General features: G+C 41.0%; 1 protein-coding gene and 1 long non-coding RNA gene across 6 annotated transcripts; both read right to left on the bottom strand.

Moving 5' to 3' along the window:
* Positions 1–344: 344 nt before the first annotated feature.
* LOC119131330 (protein phosphatase 1 regulatory subunit 12B) lies at positions 345–16183 on the bottom strand. Of its 5 annotated transcripts, none has more exons than XM_037265701.1 (12): positions 16084–16183; positions 14807–14903; positions 14603–14725; positions 14390–14486; positions 14196–14317; positions 7381–7397; positions 6944–7070; positions 6688–6792; positions 5453–5503; positions 5286–5336; positions 4313–4372; positions 345–1509 (listed from the first exon to the last, which is right to left on the bottom strand). In XM_037265701.1, exons 1-11 carry the CDS (start codon positions 16101–16103, stop codon positions 4331–4333), a joined length of 852 nt encoding a protein of 283 aa, XP_037121596.1. In that variant the 5' UTR covers positions 16104–16183; the 3' UTR covers positions 345–1509; positions 4313–4330. The 5 variants fall into 5 exon arrangements, with proteins under 5 accessions (XP_037121596.1, XP_037121604.1, XP_037121570.1 ...); XM_037265709.1 differs by having other exon boundaries at positions 4313–4369; XM_037265675.1 differs by lacking the exon at positions 4313–4372 and adding an exon at positions 2450–2681.
* Positions 8272–9865, bottom strand: LOC119131353. The gene is made up of 2 exons (XR_005099643.1): positions 9745–9865; positions 8272–8646 (listed from the first exon to the last, which is right to left on the bottom strand). It is a non-coding gene; the product is annotated as an uncharacterized LOC119131353 (long non-coding RNA).
* Positions 16184–16251: the final 68 nt, after the last annotated feature.

Raw genomic sequence — 16251 nt, 5'->3', positions numbered from 1 at the left:
AAGCGATCCTCACTGAAGACTACGCAGAATGATAATCGTCCCTCTCCCTCAAACCAGATGTCTGTCACAGTACCAAGACTCACTTGTGAGAGTCAGCACGATAGCACAGATTACCAATACTGCCAGAAGGAGAGAAGCACAGGAAGAAATGCTTGCCTGCTACCAGTAACAACATTGCATATGCAACTTTTTTTCTTTTGAATGACTTGGGAGGCATGATTTGCACTCAAAACAACCAGTTGGACCTCCTGTTTTGATGACCCCAACACAAGAGCATCAAAAGAACTGTTCAACATTTTGGAATTGTTGGTTTTCTTAGTCCGATTGACGACTCAAATTGTCCGTAGGTGCGAGCGTGAAATAGATTTTTGGATGGTTTTGTATCAAGATTTTGACTTATAAAGGTGATACAATTTCTAATAATTTGAAGACGAATCAAATATCTAACAGTTGAAAGTCAGCCTGTGTTGATTTCAGCACACCGTATTGTGGTGCAATGCAAAACTTGCAGCGTTTATCGTAGCCCAGTATAAGAGAATTTTGCTCATGGTGGAAGGAAAAACCATCAGAACACTCATTAAGAGTTGTTTTTTTGTTTTGTGTTTTTCTCAGAAAGAATAACAGGTGTATGCTTTTGAAGCAAAAGCTAAGGAATCGAAGGAAATACACAAATACATATAAAAAATCTTTCACCCCCGCTGTCTAGCAATTTGTCTCTGCTGAGGAAGGAAAGAACTGCCAAATGTGAAACACGATAGCGTTGAAAATAGAATCCAGAAAACATGAGGCTCGTTTATCCCTCCAACTGTAGCTAAATCGATATGATGTATCATATTAAATGGATGTGTTAGCACTCTTTGTCTGTGCAACAGCACGTCTTTTCTAAACACATCAGTCTGGACAGGAAACACAAAGTAGATTATGCAAATGGTTTTATAAAGCTTATTGCATCTCACTGGGTTTCAGTAGCAATTTCCTAGTGTAGCTTAACAATTTGAAAAAAATAAAAAATAAAAAAAAAATCAACCTTCAGTCAGATTTCTTCGTAAGTCAGGTAGGTTATTTCAATAACTTACTATTGCATTGGATTTATATTTCTAGGAATAAAGTGCTTGTTCCTGGGTGCCAATGTAATAGGAGGTGCAATCTTAAAAATATATCTTCAAAAATGCCCTGGGTATTATATTCATCTTGCCATGGCCAGTATGTAAAAGCCTAGTAATTAGCACTATGGATTTTCATATCATAAAGACATACACCATCATTTGTGTTGAGGTATCCATGCATTCATTCTTTTCAAATATCAACCTGCATGCATGGTCCTGAAAATGATAGGGGTTGCTCTATTATACAGTCAAACCTGCACTATCCATAAATGGCTTGAACATCTGCAAACAAAGAGCTTTAAGTTGTGACATCCTTTTATTTAGAAAGTTTGCTGATAACCCGAATGAGAGCGCCGTTCTCATCCTTTAGCCTCTGGTTGTCCATCTTGAGTTCCGTCAAGACCTGAGGAAGTGGATGCAAGCAATGAGTTACATTGAGAACGAAAACCGATCACACTGAAAGCAACTGACGGTGCAGTTACAGAGCTCGGCGACACCAAAACAACCTCATTCACCACACAAACCATTTTCAGTGACATGCTTCATGGGAAACGATCATGCACTGATGAGGAATTTGTAAGAAGGTCAAACAGAGAAACAAGAAGACAACTTGAGAATCTGGGTCGTGTCCCTCACAAGGGGTAAGGACTAAAAATAAACTGCTTCTTTGTCAAAGTATTTCCGCTTTGCTGGAGATACACAATAACATTCTGTTCTCCCGGACAAGTCACTGAAACTACAGTGTTCCCTTTCTATATCGAGATTCATCTTTTGCAGTCTTACTAGGTCATGGATATTTTGGGGGGTGTCATTGTATCATATTTATTGATTTATTTTTTTACAGTGTAGTGCTTTACAAAGTCTCACATTCACACCACTTTATGCCATCTTTAGCCAAAGGTACAATTCTAGAGGTTTGATGTGCGTCTTAATTGTTATTAAGTTAGTTTTTTTTTTATGTTATTTTCAAAGTTGCCGCGACTACTTTGTCGATGCAACAGAAGAGAGAAGACGACGACAGCAAGCGACTTTCACACAAGTTGTTTGTTATGAGGACATGATTACATTGTAGACTGACCCAAATATTTCCCAGGTTTGTCACGGAGACAAAAATCTGATTGATTCACAGTCACCCTACGCTGGACTCTCTTCACGACTGAACAGGTCGATTCATGTCAACACCATATGATGCCTCAAGTGTAAATGTAACAAAATACTACCTGGAGATCAGTTTTTAAAACCGAGATGTTTGTGATATTAGAGTAGTGAAGAAAAGGGAAAATGAAAAGAGTGCACTGAAAGATGCAGGGGGGGGGGGGGTGCAAGGCATTGGCACAACCTGCCTGAGAGGAACACGGCAGAGGATGAGGGGGGGTCTGCAGAGGCATCAGAAGGAGAGTTATGTTGCTCGGGAAGGGGGTGAGAGGAGAAGAGGTGAGTTCAGAGGTCCTCTGTCTCCGGTATGGAGGCCGTCTCAGAGAGGCGGGTGAGGGCTCGCAGCAAGGCTCTATTTTCAGCCAGGAGGCGCTCGTTGACGCTCCGCAAAGCCTGGGCCTGAGCAAGAGCAGGGAAAGCCTGCACAGAGGAGGAGAAAGATACCCAGAAGGGAAGACAGAGAAAGCGTGCAAGAAAGAGGAAGGCTGTGCAATGAAACGCTCAACAAAGAACAGGCCTTAAGCGACGCAAAATTCAAACTTTAGAAATAGGAAAAAAAATATGAAGGGAGCTCAACAGAGTGGTCGGTTGCATGCTAGAGGTGATATTAAATGTTAATTTAAAATATTTCAAGCAATTATATCTTAAAACTTTTCATTTAACATTCAAATTGGTTCTTATGATCATTAAAGCCTCTCTTGGTATGATTAGTTGTTGTTCCAGATATGAGGCAATTGCTGACAGTATTTTACTCACACAAGATTTTGCATGTACACAGTCACACTAAGCCATACGAAACGCGCTTGCAGACACAAATGCGGTCGAGGATGAGGAACGAGGAGGACATCTGGCTGCTTTTTACAACGCTGAATTACAATGATATAAGCCAGTTGAAACAATACCCTTGTTTCGCATTAAACAGGTCATGCATATACGTAAAGTATCTGAAGGAATGCGCTTAGACAAGTGGGGGAGGGAGGGAGGCGGTAGTGACAAATTCTTGATGCTCTGTGTCATTATAACCTTAATATTGTGCAAAGGTGATTTTGTGTCAATTGTGTCACAACAGTATGCTCCAGAAGTATTTGAACGGTTGTCATGATTTTGATTTATAAACACCACCATGATGGATTTAAATTAACAATCAAAATTGGATTCAAGTGTTTGCATTCAACTTTAATTCAAGATGTTTCATAATTTGAAGTCCAACCACGATAAAGATCCTTTATTGCTGCCATCTTCACTTGCTCCTAGTTGGTCGCTCTTGCTACCTTCAATTTTATTTTCACTTAGTAAAAAGCATACTCGACTGGTGTGAAATTACACCACTGACTTGTTTGGCCACTGAAGAATATCTCTTTCTTTTTTCACTTTTGAAAAAGGTTTGACTTGCTTTTCAGTAACAACAAAAGTAAATGCTAGTAGGATTTTTTTTTTTCCTTGGAGAACAAAAATGACTGCTACAAAACTCATAAGCTCAACAGTAAACGCAACTCAAGACTTTCTGAAGGCAAATATATTGAATATTTTTCATTGGCCCCAATTCAAGGCCAACGGCACATGCATGGTTTTCACTTACTGAGGACAAAAGCGGAGGGAGTAAAAAGCAGGGACTTATCATCCAAATATTAAAAATGATTGTTTTTGCCAAAAACTATTGAGCCCCTCAAAGTGGAGATAGTCCTGCATAACCTGTCTGTTATTGCTACAGTAAATAGAATCATCATGCAACCCCTTCCATTTTAGCCTATACTTTAATCACACTGAATTATTTGACTACAAATCCATTGTGGTGGTGCATAAAAGAAAGATCATCAAAACACATCCAATGTCCAAATACCGTGTTTCAAAATGGGATGCAAGCTTTTTGATGCTTGTGGTTTAAAAGGTCGACTGGGAGGGCTGAAGCTGTGAAAGAGTGCTGAGGATTGTGTTCATATTTTGAAACCGATTGAGTGTCAACACGTGAAAACATGCCCCAGACTTTGACAATCAAATTAAGTGACAGGCAGGTGTCCCTCTTCAACTCCAGCGTCATGGCGACCACTCACCATCCCCACCCCCTCCCCTCAGGGTTGGTACCCGCAACGGAACCGAGCTGGGGAGTCCTGCTGAGGGAACCGTGACAACATGGATGTCAAACATCTGACGCTAACCTTAGTGTCAATATCAGATTCCCTTTCACCATTTTGTTTTCAAAATCAAGCACTGAGATTTTGCAACATAGCAGAATAGATTTGGATGTGATTGCTAAGACTAATTTTGTGTTCGACAATGTCGAACCAATGTTGCGCAATGTCCAAACGATTGAAGGCCCTGCCAATTGTTTTTGAGTTATGTTATGTTTGACCTTTGCATAGCATAAGAATGCAACAGTGTTATCTTGCAACATTTGCACCGGCTTTCCCAGGCGTACAATCTGCCGCACTGTCTCTCACTAAAGTGGAACACTCTGTGCAGAGCAGGAATGTCTCACAAAAGCAGGTCTTTCGCTATTGGACCGAGTTTGGTAATCAACTGGAACTAGGTCACAACACTCAACCCCATCAGTGGGATAAAGCAAAGCCGAGCAGCCGCGGCGCAAACTCCTTCGCCTGACAGGAAGTGACCCAGCAGAGCAATGTGGCTAATGAGCCTGAAGCTTTAACCTCTCTCCTTGACTCCAAAGCCACCTGGCCTAATGTATGCATCTCATGTGCCACTTAAAGTGTCTGACATCACTGGCACAAGATGGACTCAGCAAGCTGCACAATACGCTTGTGTGGGCTTTCCCCGTACTTTTATTTTCTTTTTTAAAAACATGCATGTTAGGTTAGTTCAAGACTCAAAATTTTCCATAAGTGTGGCTGTTTGTCTATTCGCAATTGACAGCGCTCAAGTCAGCTAAGCTCCGGCTACATGCTATTCTAAGGACAAGTGATATAAGAAATCAAAGGATGGAGAGTGTAAATCTTTAACATCTCTCAGTTGAGAAAACACCCCAACTTGCGATGCTAAATGCACGACAGATTTACATAAACTGACCTTCATTTCATCTTCCATGCCCGAGACTCGTTTTTCAAGGGCCTGTTTTTCCTGCAAATAAAAAAGGCGATAAAATAGGTTGCATCAGTAGAGCACAAAGGAACACCTATCCTTCCTCGGAGCAGCAAAGAAACATGGTGGGATAAAATACACGTTACAAGATTTACCTTTTTCTCAGATTCAAGCAGAGTAGATTTCTCTGCTATTCTGTCTTGCCTCTGCGAATAAGAATGTTGCTTCATTATAACAGAACGGATGAAACACTTGCGCAGTAACTGAAATAATCTGTGTGTATCACGGATCGGAATTGAACAGGGCGACCAAATGCAACTTGGACCAGGGTCTATTGAGGGATAAGGTAGTGGGAAGGGAGGATGAGGGGAACAAACCAACAGAACCAACAAACCAACCTAACTTAACAAAACAATAACTGGACTGACTGACCTGGAGGTGAGACAAGACTACGTCAAACGTGAAGACATCAACGATCTGACCAGGACTGACACGCAAACAGGACTTAAATACAAGACAGGTAACAAGCGGCAGGTGACTGTAGTTAGTACATGGATTGTGAGTTGACACAGGAAGGGAGGGGCGAGTACACAGACACGAACAGAAACCATGACAATCTACACATAATAAAACAACCGGGTACGAGACGTGACAGTGTGTCAAAACTATGGCTTGGGGGCCATTTGCAGTCCGCCATCTGATTTTTATTGGCCTGCGGCCTATTCTAAAATTAATAATTGACACAACTCACGTCTCGTCCCTAGTTTTGCTTTGTGTCTGGTTTCTGTCCGTGTGCCTGTGTGCTCACCCCTCCCCTCCTGTGTGCCCATGATTAGTGTGATCATTCTCGCCTGCGTCTTGTTACCTGTCGTGTATTTAAGTCCTAGGTGCCCCACCCTCACTCTCCGTCGGAGCACTGATGTTGTCACGTCTGTTGTTGGTATGGCTGTAGTCTTCTTAGCTCACGTCCCGGTCAGTCAAGTTATTGTTTAAGTCATGTCAGTTTGCCTTTTGAGTTTGCTTCAATAAACCCTGATTCAAGCTGCATTTGGTCGCCTTGCTCCATCTGATCCGTGACAAACTCGTGTTGTTTACCTGCCTTGTCCTACTTATTTTCTGGCTGGCAAGGCAGGAGAAGAGGTTTGTTCTCATCCTTCACTTCTCATTTTCCCAGCACATTCGTTTAAAACGTGAGTATTGAAGAATTTTATTGTGTGACAATTCTGCTGCTACAATAGCAACTAATAATAATGATGATAATTTATTGTGCTTCTGCCTGCGGATGATCTAAGGTGAAGAGTGCCAAAGTAGCCGATTCATCCTTTTTCTGCATGTAACCTTTGAAACTAATTTGGATTACTATGACAAGACCATAAAGAAATTCACTTACTTGAGTCACTTTCTCCAGCTGGGAACGGATGCTAACAAGTTCTTGCTTGCTGTCCTGCAACCTGGACTTGAGACGCTCATTCTCATGTAGAGCCTCTGCATACATCTAATAAAGAAAAAGACAAAGAAATATCATAAAATATAAAACTGACTATGAGCAATTCTTCATTCTGGACCAGATGTTTAAATTGAAGTGTTTTTTTTTCTCACACTGCAGTTAAAAATCTTTGAGAGAATGGAATATTCACAAGTTTCACCTTCTTATAGTCTTTGCTTGTGATGTCTTGCTCCGGCTTGTTCAGAGAAGCTAGCCTGGTCTCTCTGCGAATGTAGGAGCTGGTCCTTCCCAATCTGTCAGGGATATTCTCCCCACTTGAGTCCAATCTGCGGCAGATCACATTCACACTACTTCTGGTAGGCTTATTTGTTTTTGTCGTGCAAGCAACTTTCTTCGCTAATTAAAAATATAGTATGTATCTAAATCTATAAGGCAGTAGAACCAAGTGATTTCAAGCAGTCATTCAGCACAAGTATAATTATTAAATATGCATCTGACTATTATATTTATATTTAAAAAAATCAAAAATAAAGTTGACTGCTAAAATACATTTTAGGGGCTGAAAGTATTTTGATGCTTTTAAGGGTTAACCGTCATAGTCGTGTAATCGTAGGGTGGAAAAAGAGAAACACTTACCTTGACAATCTGTCATGCTGAAAAACAAAGAAGAAATCATTCAAAACACTGGAAACAATTAAGTGTGCTTAGAGCCAGATGTATTATTCAGTCTGTGTTAGATAAAGCGGGACTATTTTCCATTCTCAGAATAACTTCCAGGTAGATAACATTGCGCAGCATCCTTGAGGGATTTCAACAGTTGACTAAAATCGAACCTCGCTGGTGTAATCTCCCACGACTTGTAATTGCATAAAGATAACATCATCACATCAAAAGTAATGGCAATCTTGAACAAGAGCTTGAAGAATTATCCAGGAAGACCTTGTGCTGCAAAACATTCAGCCTAACGTGTTGAATTAATTCCCTTTTCACAAAGGAATTTAAGGGCTGTCAACCCCTGTAGTTTTTTTTCAGTAGTGTTTTCAATGACGACTGTTTTATGAAAGTTCACGTTTTCAAAAATGTGTCAAGAATATTGATGTTATGACTGTCCCCTGCCCAACAAAAAAAAAAAGGCTTGTAAACCTGACATGTGGATGTTTACGACCATTTAATGGTTGGAGCGAGGCCCTACTGGTCTCTGATCCGTTTGCAAGATCTGCCCCAGACTCAAAAATTCTACACTGCCAATTCAAACATTTCTGTTCACAAGAAAAGCTAAGAACCACATGTAGCCCAATCAATATTTAATGCAAAATAGGCAATATTTATTCTCGTGTTTAAAGATGGTGTGTTAAAGGAGCTATTCGTTAGTGTTTACACGACCGAGCCAGTGTTCGTGTCCTTATGTGGTCATGGGTTTGAAGAGAGCTGACCAAACACAGGCCTCCAACCCTCCAGAGACAGCCCACACATTAAGCGAAATCTTGAAAAATATTGACTTGCCACAACGTCCCCTTGACACACCAATTTCAGCCGCATTGCGTTTTATTTCTAAAAGATAGAAGAGTGAAAGCTTCTTCAAACCATCCCAACGACCTTCTGGCACTTGTGTTTGCACTTAGCAGCAGTAGGAACTCCCAAAAAATGTATGTGGTCGCTTGCTATGATAATAAAAATGATCCATGTCTTATTATTTATGATGTCCATATAAGGGACATGCTATAGCAACAGTTAATGCAATGAGCAGTACATGGATCCTTCAGATGATTGAATAATAATTTGAATACAATAATGTAATTTTGTATATTTGAACCTGAATGCTTGTTAAATTATTTATATTGGCTCCGCGGTTGGCCTTTTGCCCACAGTCAGCTAGGAGAGGACTCCAGCTCAGCCGTAACCCTGGGAAGGATAGAGAGATGATGGATGGTTGGAATTTCACTATGGAGTTACAGTTGAACACGAGAAGGTGGTATGTGTGTAGCATACAAACACACACAATCTGTTTGAAGAGCAAAATTGCACATTTAAAAAGATAATCAACTTTGATGACAATGTCAAGTATGTTTTTGACTGCAATAATCTCTATGCCTCTCTGTTCTCTCCTGATTTTTTTTTTTGTCTGAATTAACCAAAACCTTTTGCCAAGCCCATGATAATATGCACAGAAACTTGTCCACGAGTATGACAGCACAGCAGTGTCAGCAGAAAATGACATTATTGAGGAATTCTACACCCCCCCCCCCCCTATTTATCGCAAGATTGAGCCTTTGGAGTTCACAGTCGAATGTTTGTGTTTGTTGCACACAAACAATCCCCCACCTTTCTGGTTCAAATGGGCATCAATGTGATAATGCCAATGAGACGCCATAGAAATATTGTTTTTTGAAGGCGCAAAAAATACTATGGTGCTTAATGCTCTTTAACAGCCCAGCAGATGAACTGACATGCAGTAAACACAGTAGTCCACTGAGAATAGCCCACTTGGAGCGAGAGAAAACATAACAGGAAATTGCAGAAGGCAAGTTCTCTTTTCCACAAACTGAGTTCAGCAGAGATGACTCTGTAATAGTAATTTGGTGCTTCATGAGGGGGCCATTGCACATAATATGATAGCGCAATGTGAGAAAATCCGAAAATAAATGTACTGTGACAGCGTGATTTAAAAAAAAAAAAAAAAAAAAAAAAAAAAGTAACACTTGTAGCACTCCAGCTTGTACTTCTCTAAAGACACAAATCCTTGACAGATAATTTTGGCTTTCAGGTGTTATGTAGATTTATCCTGAATCGTTCCTCGAAATCCTCAGTCAAGTGTTTTAATCTATCGTTAACACTTGGAGGATAAACGACGCTTTGTTTGGCTTTATCAAGCGGACAGACAATGCGGTGTGATTGGATTTGAAGAGACAAATTGCAAACACCTCATGCAGGTTGACGAAGGTGGTGGTGGTGATAGCATGGTCGGGGAAAGAAAATTGTCTCAGGAAGGAAGATTCTTACTCGGAAGCTTTTTTCTGTAGGGGATGGAGACGATGGCGGTGAGTCGGTGACTGACCTCCTGGTACGAGTCAGGTCTTTGGTGCGGGGGAAGTAGGAAGACATCCTCCCCCCTACAGCCTCCAGATAACAGATGCAAAGATTGCCTCAAGCACCTGAGCCCATGCTGGTGCGTCGGGGAATCCTTCGGGAAAACAGTCGGTAGAGCTGTGGCCCAGTTTGGAGAAACTTTGGTCTTCTTCCAAGCTTCAGTAGTCAGTTTAGATCAAAATGTAATTTTCAGCAAAGATTTAATTCATATAATCTCTGATTTTCTTCAGCTTGTAAACAGAAGCCTGTGACCTATAAAAAGGCCTGAAAGAAAGGAGCCAAAAGTTCTTCCTGTGCTGCCTCTTCCTGTGATCCCTCAAAGTTATACTCTCTCTTCATCAGCTGCTCTCTCTCTCTCTCTCTCCCCCTCCTCCTTTCACAGCTCACTCGCCCTCCCAGCCTTCCTCTCTGCTTTGCTTCTCCCCCAAGCTTTCGGTGGCATCTTGCCAGAGGCTCTGAACAGGGACGGGACGAGCCACTGAGGCCTAAAATTGTCCATTTATGCGCGGGACTGCACAGAGGAGGCGGAGCACCATCTGAGAGTCTGGTGTTTTCATCTTGGAAGACCATAAGGTCACCCGAGGAGATATTGGCGGCCGCCAGGTGGCAAGCCTCACCACTCTACCTGGCAGGTGACGCGAAGGACGGACCGAGTCCAGCTTTACTTACTTTGAATTTGTCACTTCTTGCGCAATCGGTTATCCAAGAAATAGTTTTTCCAAATATGGAAATCCAATGTCTGTACAAAAAAAACTTTTGTAAAAATATGCAGCACATTCTCAAGATGTTTTATTTACTGTAACTGTTAAAGGCCAGATGGTTTCATCAGCTATGTCCTCACACATTGCAACAATCTTTTTCTTGTTGCATAAATGACACAAAGCGGCGTAAAAATGTGCAAAACAAAATAATTTGTTTCCTCTTGGCAAAGACAAACCTTGCATAATACATTTGCTAAGGAGAACCTGTGAAAGCAGCACAGAAATGACTAAATGACCTTCTCAATGATATTATTGTGTTTTGATTGACACTAACAGATTTATCAAATGATTGAAAAATATGTTTTATTATTATTGTGGTGAATAACTTTACTGAATCACACTGATAGGTGTTTGGTCACCAGACTTAATAGTAAAACCATTATTTTGTAATACAAAATGTTGACAGACAGTATATATATATAAATTAAACGAGCCATTATTGGCTTTAAACTCGTTTTTGCTCGTATTGTAAAGTATATATTGTATAATACGTCAATTGAATCTATTCAATCACAAGGTAAAATGAGGTTAAGATAGACATTGAAGGTTTGTAAAACGTAATGCATCTCTATGTGAGACTGCAGTAGCTGACCTTTGTTTTTAGGTATGATGTTTATCCATCTTCAAATTTGCAGTTTAGTAACAAACGCCAGAAGGGGCAAAGCCCTAAATGTCAAAGTATTCCATTTAACGCACCCACACGCACACGCACGCACACACAAGCTCTCCCTCACTTTGCAATAGCATGGACCATTGCTGTCTTCCATATATAGTGAGGTTTGCTTGCTGACATCCTTTTTCACCAGTCAGGGCAAACAGATTAGTTGGAAAGATAAGCAGGCTTGAAGAGTAATGGAATACATATACCGATATTCAGGGTGCAAACAAATAAATTTAACTGTAATCTACAGAAAAGTATCAATTACAAAATGTGAATTATTTTGCAGGATTACATTTTTAATGCGGAGAAGAGAGATGCCATAGTCGAGACCTGGCCCACTCTCAAACTGGTTGGCTGAACACGTTTTCCTGGTGATAAGTGGATAACTAGTCATAAAAAGGCTTCATGACGCACTATTGCTCCTCCCACGTATGCTTTTTGTTGGCCAGACAGTCAAATGAGATGTGTTGGTCTCAAAAGGAACAGGAAGGGTGGTGACTGTTTTGGATCGTATTCACTGGCGGACGTTTTTGTTTTAAATAACATTTATAAAGAGCTGTCAAACTAATTTAGACTGCTGGTTACCATGGAGGAAGTTTAAAGGTTGAACCTCACTGAGCACGCCAATGGTTGTGAAAGTTGCAAATGTTGGATTTGTCAACTTTTTGAAAAATGTTGGGGAAATTCAGGGGCATGATATTTAGCGACTTTCACCGTTGAACATGTTTCTGATAATATGGAAACGACTTGTGTAACTTCTCAAATTTAACATTAAAATGTTTTTTACTTACAGCACAGATCATTTTATGTGGCCTACAAAATCAAGCCAAATGCATTAGTTTCCATGATTCTTGCTAGAATATATGCCAACATTGTGAAATGTCATATGCAATAAACAATTGCAATAATGCAAGCGTTTTTTGTTGTTGTTTGTAACAAGTAAAAGCTTTTACGAACCTTTAACAAACACAGAGAAAGCCTAAATTCACTATGTCTACTGAGCAACAAATGCTTGTAAATGCTTGCGAACATCGCAAATTTAGGGTTTTTGTTTAGATTCAAAAAAGGTTGCATAGATAAATGTCTTCCTCATAGTTCTTGTACTGACATGTCCTTCTGAATTCTAAAACCAGGCCTATTAAACATCCATAGTACATAGAATATAGTATGATTATAGTATTTCATACTGATATTTTTGCTGTTGCCTTTTGAACATTTTTGGCATTAGAGTAATCCATCCCATCCATCCATCCTATCCCAGTAGCCTTTGGGCGCTAGACAAGCGACACCCTGAACTAGTCACCAGCCAATCGCAGTAGAGTAATTAAAAGTAATGAAGTTACATTACTTTAATATCATAGTACTCAGATTGTGTAACTAAGTACATTTTTAAACACGTAACAAGTATCTGAATACATATGGTGAGAAGAATGCAGTGTTGTGATGGCCCAAGAAAAGGTCCTTTCGCAACCATTCACAGCATTGCATAAAGTGTGGCCCTATATACTAAATTACATCTGAATTTCCAAATCTGAATAATAGCAATGGTATTTGTTGTGTTTACAGAGTGTGAAGTAGACAAGCAGTGGTGCAGACGATTAAAGGTTGCAGCTGTATCATCCCTGGGCGGTCTCCATTCACAGCACGCACGCACAAAATCGCACTCCCTCTTCTACATACAGTTTGAAATTGCATTCGCATGTATTCCAAGATGTGGAGCCACAGATGAGAGGTTTTACAAGATCTCATAAGACCATCTGCAGTCTGATATACATGAGCTGGCCAAACGTTCTTACAGCTCCAAGGTGACAAGATCACAGAGCTGAATCCATCTGCACCTGTCCTCCTCTTTGTTACTGACAAGCTATGTGGAAAATCTGTTGGGATCAGTCAAACAGCAGCGGGCACTAGTGACAGGCATCCGTCGTCTATTCTACTGCTGAAGCCAGGCTGTGATTATCGCAGCCAGATATAGTCCTCTTCGTAACGCTGAGAGACTCTCATGTTACCACCGCCTGATTTGTGTTTCTGATGCCACCGCGGAGAGCAGCTGATTCCCTGACCTGAGGTCAGCTCCTGAGGAGAAATTTCTTTCACTCTGTACTGCGAAGGGCATTCGTAATATGCTCTTTGACGCAGTGCCGCTCGATCCATCCCTCGCTGCAGCAAGTGGGCGGAATCAGCAGCGGCGTTCAAGGTCAAAGTTCAACCACATAGCACAGTATCAGCTAAGAAGGTAAAAGCCAGCAGGCAATCCTTCTGATTCGAAGGCTCAGACAGCACAGAGAGCGCCTGCGTTTTGCCCAATATGGTATGGAATGCTGAGACACTTCAGCCATGTGATGTGAAGAAGCAAAGCCACTTGGAGGGAGGGGAGCTGGGTCCTTTGTGAGATGTTAAGCGGCACAACAAGTTGAAAGCACACTACCATTGCAGCGCATTTTCATATGTTGCGTCAGAGATGGGAGCTTAGCCGCTTTGAAGCGCGGATGCCTTTCGGCTGACGGAGGAACCGGGATGAACATTTGGAACGACGGCCATAATGAAAACGGAGTCATCCCGAGGTGTGATAACGTATTTGGTGGAATCATATTGTTTCTGACTGACAAGTGGATATAGGTTTTACATCATCCATTAGAATTTAAGTATGCCATAAAACAATTTTTCTTCCCGAGGGGCCTTCAAACTGTCAGTTCGTACTCGATGAAATGTGTTTTTCCTTTTCAATTGGACTTGGTGGAAAAACAGTCCTGTATCGCCCTCTAGTGCTAGCAGTAAGAACAACACAAAAAGAGAACAAAACTCTTTCAGGGTTCTTTGTGAATTCAAATGGTAATCATATGTCTTGCAATATTATGTCTTTTTTTGGTGCTGATCCATGAGGGTTCGTTTTTTTTAATCGGCATTGCTTCTTTTTAACGATTTGCGAATGATCGTCATACCTCTGAAACGGTGCCGTCTGATCCATCGCATCCATCCAATCGTCTGCTCCTGTGTTTTGCGAACTTAAGCTGCTCTTCTTCAAGGGGGTTCTGATTTTCATCTCTCCACCTTCTTCCATTCACTGCACAAATGAAGTTTCGTCTCCTGTAAATAAACTTCACCTCTTTTTGACCAATCAAATAAGAAACGTGACCTCTGATGGAGTTTAGGCCTGTAATAGTGGACGTAGGCTGGCAGCAAGCTTCTGTACACTCAGCAACACTTTGTAACTTGGGTTTTATGTTCCCCTGCTGTGCATTCACAAAATATTCATTTTGAATACATGTTGGTCATTGAAAACAAAGCTTGAATTTAGAAATGAATCTCGTGAAGCTAGCGGCACGACATCTTTGATTTTCTCACCAACCTCATCTGTGCTGCTCCATCTTGGAGTGATTTTTGCTCTGTCCTCCACTTTCCCATCAAGTACAAACTCTTCTGAGCCACTGTAGATCTTCTGAGCCGCTTTCAAGTCTGTTAGTGTTACACCCTGCGTAGCATTCGATTAGTTTCACAAACCAATGAATCAAAATGATGATCTTTTGGCTTCTGTTCTTCATTCAGAAATTACCTGCGTTGACCTGCGGGTCTGTCTGGCATGACGAGATTTTGCCCTCCTCTGAGACTCTGCCTCTTCATCCCTGACGGGGGTCAGATAAAGTCTGGAACTAAAACGGCCAGACAGATCTTTTTAAAACAACGTGAAAGTTCCCTGTTGTACAACAAAAACTTAGAATATAAATACACAGTCAAGCCCAAATTTATTCATATCACTGGGATATGAATAGTTTGAAGAAGATAGGGGATATGAATAGTAGATTGAGTTACACCCAAAATGATTCGTGGCCTCTCCCTGTTGCAAATAGACTAGATAGCGTTACACCCAAAATTATTCATACCCCTTGGGTATGGAAAATTGTGTGCTGCTTGACTGTTTATATTTATTTATTTATTTATTTATTTACACACACATATACACGGTATCCTGAAATAATGATGGTTTTGTGTCACTCTCAATCTGAAACCTCTGTAAAATCTGGGTCTGTTTTCTCAACATTTGTACCTGCTGCTATCAGTAGAAGAGAATTTCTCCAGCCTCTCACAATATGTCATTGGCACAGATAAACAAATCATTTTTGGCTTAATCAAATGAACCTGGATAATTCCCTATAACACACTTGATGACTTCAATAACACATTGGATAGAATCAGTGATTGTGGCGCCACAAAGGAAAAGAGCTGAGTCATCAGCATCATTGGAGATGGTTTGTTTTCTCCATCCTCTTCTATCCTTGGCTTTAAGTGCCTGCCGTGGAGTCGCTTTGAATCCTGAGAATTGACAAGCTGGTCAGCAGCGCACTCTGCTGAATCAACAGTGCAAAGCTAGAGTGGATATGGACTGACATGACTGTGCACATTCATAGGAAGCAAGAAGCCCAAAATGTTGTCACGCAAGCGGCTTTCAGATCCATTAGCAGATGCAGTAAAGTCTTCACATTCACATCCGCATCACTGGAATTAAAACCAAAACTGGCACTTTATAGTAAAATCCTCACTTGTGCTACAACTCCAAATGTAGCCTTCGCCTATGGAAGCCGCTGGCATTAAGTAGCTCCCAATGGAGGGAAAAAAAAAAGATAAGCTCTGACAAGTAATGTCATTTAACTTCCTGCAGTGATAGCCTCACATGGCATCTGTTTCAGCAGCTGCACATGCATACAAGAGGATTTGCAGCATTGTTATTGAAAAACACACACAGAGAAAACACAACTTTTTATATTTAAAAACAAACAAACAGATAAATCAAGTTAAAAAAAAAAAAGAAATAATCTCCCCCATGAAACGTACCTGGGCACCAAAGCATGCATGGTCCGAGTAGAAGGTCAGAAAGTGAAGCACTGCAGCATTGAAAGGGAGAGGCAGAGAGAGAGAGGCTGAGAGAGAGAGGCTGAGAGGCAGAGAGAGAGAGAGAGGCAGAGAGAGAGAGAGAGACGGAAACAAGATACAAGAGTACGG

Source organism: Syngnathus acus, chromosome 2 (assembly GCF_901709675.1).
Source record: "Syngnathus acus chromosome 2, fSynAcu1.2, whole genome shotgun sequence".
NCBI classification, from domain to species: Eukaryota; Metazoa; Chordata; class Actinopteri; order Syngnathiformes; family Syngnathidae; genus Syngnathus; species Syngnathus acus.
Note: the sequence above shows the minus strand (reverse complement) of the source record. Positions and strands in the feature narration are given on the sequence as shown.